This window comes from Fulmarus glacialis, unplaced genomic scaffold, assembly GCF_000690835.1.
Source record: "Fulmarus glacialis isolate BGI_N327 unplaced genomic scaffold, ASM69083v1 scaffold27739, whole genome shotgun sequence".
In the NCBI taxonomy this organism is placed as follows: Eukaryota; Metazoa; Chordata; class Aves; order Procellariiformes; family Procellariidae; genus Fulmarus; species Fulmarus glacialis.
Genome location: NW_009235617.1, coordinates 1,154 through 3,775, shown reverse-complemented (window position 1 = coordinate 3,775; position 2,622 = coordinate 1,154). Strand labels below are relative to the sequence as shown.

General features: G+C 54.3%; 1 protein-coding gene across 1 annotated transcript in view; it reads right to left on the bottom strand.

Moving 5' to 3' along the window:
• Nucleotides 1–2,035: 2,035 nt before the first annotated feature.
• PEF1 (penta-EF-hand domain containing 1) overlaps nt 2,036–2,622 on the bottom strand; it is a gene marked incomplete at its 5' end in the record, with an annotated part of 1,676 nt that continues 1,089 nt past the window's right edge. Inside the window, one exon of the mRNA XM_009586098.1 lies at nt 2,036–2,265. Within this exon, the coding sequence (XP_009584393.1) occupies nt 2,036–2,265 (230 nt within the window). The remainder of the gene's footprint in view (nt 2,266–2,622) is intronic.

The following is a 2,622-nucleotide window of genomic DNA, read 5'->3' as shown; positions in this document are numbered from 1 at the left end:
GGGGGGGGTGTATGTATATAACTGGTGGTGCCTGTCAGTGTGTGTGCATGTACAGCCACACACAAGGGTACCTGTTAAGAGTGTCTGTATACACACACATGAGCGCACGCGGTATCTGTTACTATGTGTGTATGTGCATATACGTGGGGTGTCTGTTAGTGTGTGTGTGCCTGCCTACATAGGGGTGTCTGTTAGCGTGTATATATACATGGGGGCTGTTACACTCTGTGTGTATACATATATGTGTTGTATGTACGTACACACCTCCGTGTGCATGTCTCTGCGCCTGTGTATGTATGTGTATGTATGTGTGTATATACCCGTCTGTGCCTGTACATCGGGGGGCGCAGTGTGCGCAGTGCCGGCTGTCACCGCCAGGTGGCGCCCCACACACCCCCTCACCCCCCGGTGTGTATATATATACACACACACACAGAGGGGTGTCAGTGTGTGCACACAGTGTGGTGTTTGTGTATATATGTATATATCACAGGGTTATCTATTAGTGTGTGTGTATTTGTATAGGCACAGGGGTGTCTTACTCCATGTGTGACAGGGGTATAGGCACAGGGGTGTCTATGTACACACAGAGACAATCCTCTGTGTGTACACACACTGACAGACTTCCCTGGGCATTTTTTTTATATATATATATATACACATATATATACACACACACACACATGCGGGGGGGGACAGCCCACACCACCTCTGCTTTAAATCCCTCCGAAAGGCTGGGCAGCTCCGACGCAACAGAAGACGGAAAATATTGTTGGAATGATTAGTGTTGCTCTAGAAAAAGATGTCCTGCCTTTGGCTGAAGCCGAGGAAAACACCCACATCTGGTTATTGCTTCTAAAAGCATCAGGTAAGTTACTCGGTGTTTTAAATATTTTTATAAATTTCCTTCAAATATATAATAGCAATGTGTGTCTCCGAAAGCATCTCTGAGATTTCTCAAGGCCCATTAAAGGATAATCGCCTGGACATCACTTTAAAACCACAGGGAAGAAAACCTTTGTGTTGGTCAAATCTTTACTTGTATCTCAGCAGGAGACCCCAGCACCTTATTTTCTGTAAGTTGACACGAAATGTGTAAGAACTAACTTCAGGGAAGCGTATGGATCCCTGGGAGCAGCACCCAGAGCAGGGCTGCGGGTGCAGGAGGAGGACAGGTCCCCTCCCCGCACCCAGAGCTGCTGCTGGCCCCACGGGGGGTGACACGGGGCAGGGCAGCGTCCCAGCGAGCTGCTCTGCAAACACAAACCACTCAGCAGCCAGCGCACATTGCCTTTTATTCAAAAGCTGTAAAAATAAGCTCTAAACCGTTTCTGAGTTTGGCTTCAGCAGACAGAGACGAATCAAACCAGACATTGGCAACAAGGCGGGGGTCGATGATCCTGCGTGTGACTGCAGCAGCGTGGCCCGTTCCAGCAGCATGGAGAGAAACGGGGCTCAGACCCCCAGGAAAGCTGGGGTATTTCCAGCCCAGCTGAGGGTTTGGACACGCTCCCGGCGAGGAAGGACAGTCTGCGAGGCAAGGAAGGATGAGCTCTGCCATCGCCTGTGCCCTTCCTGCTGCTTTTCAAATGAAGGCTCAGCTCTTGCTCACCGGAGAGTCCCCAAAAGCGTGCCGAGACAGGGATGTTCCACTGCAGACATCCCGCCAAGCAGAGGGACAGCGCAGATGGGGTTTAAGTATGATTTTGTGTCTGGTAAGGGAAGATCTAAGCTCTCCCTGGGAGGCATGGCACAGGCTCGCTACTGGTTTGGCTGTCCCACCCCGTGGCACGGCCCCAGAACCGGGCTCCGGTTTGGCGTGGAGGCACCCACTGCCATTGAGTGGGGACAAGGAATTGAAGCCAGGAGGGCCCCAGCAGGACCTGGGGCTCCTCGGGTGGAGCAGGCTGGAAAGCCAGCCTGGGGGAACAGGTCGCTCTTCGGGAGGCTCGGCCACATCCCAGCGCGAGGCCGAGGATGCTTCCAGAGAGCCCCGCAGAGCTCCCGGTCAGCTCGCAGCGCTCGGCCAAGGGCGTCACATCATGCGAGTCACGACCATCGTGAGGAAGTCCTCGTAGCTCAGCCGCACGTTGCCCACCAGCCCCGTGTCCTTCTCGCGGAAGGCGTCAGTCGTGCTCTGGAGCTGCATGCAGATCTGAATGAAGCGGTCGAGCTGGATGCTGGGGTTGGAGGATCGCTGGGCGTAGCGGGCCAGCAGCAGCTGGCTAAACTGGGGGCTCAGGTTATAGCCCATCTGGGAGAAAGCTGGGAGCAAGAAACACTCAGATTAAACCCTCCGCAGTGGAGAAGAGCAACTGTGCCCTCCCTCCCATGTGCTGGCACACACCCCATCTCCCACCGCCCCATGTTCACTTCTGATGGCGGGTGTGCTTGGGCAGGGCCCTCCAAAGGGAAGAACCAAACCAAGGAACGAATTCCAGACATTTTTCCCCTCCATCAGACACACACGCCCAAGAGCTCCTCCCAGAAAACACATGCCATTTGTCGGGCGGGGGGCGGGGGGGGCGCATTTTGGGTTTCCTTAAGGAAGGAAGTTCATGCCACAGCCCTGCTGCGGCTCCTCATCTCCTGCCCCATGGGAAGGGTTAGGATCCGCTCTGC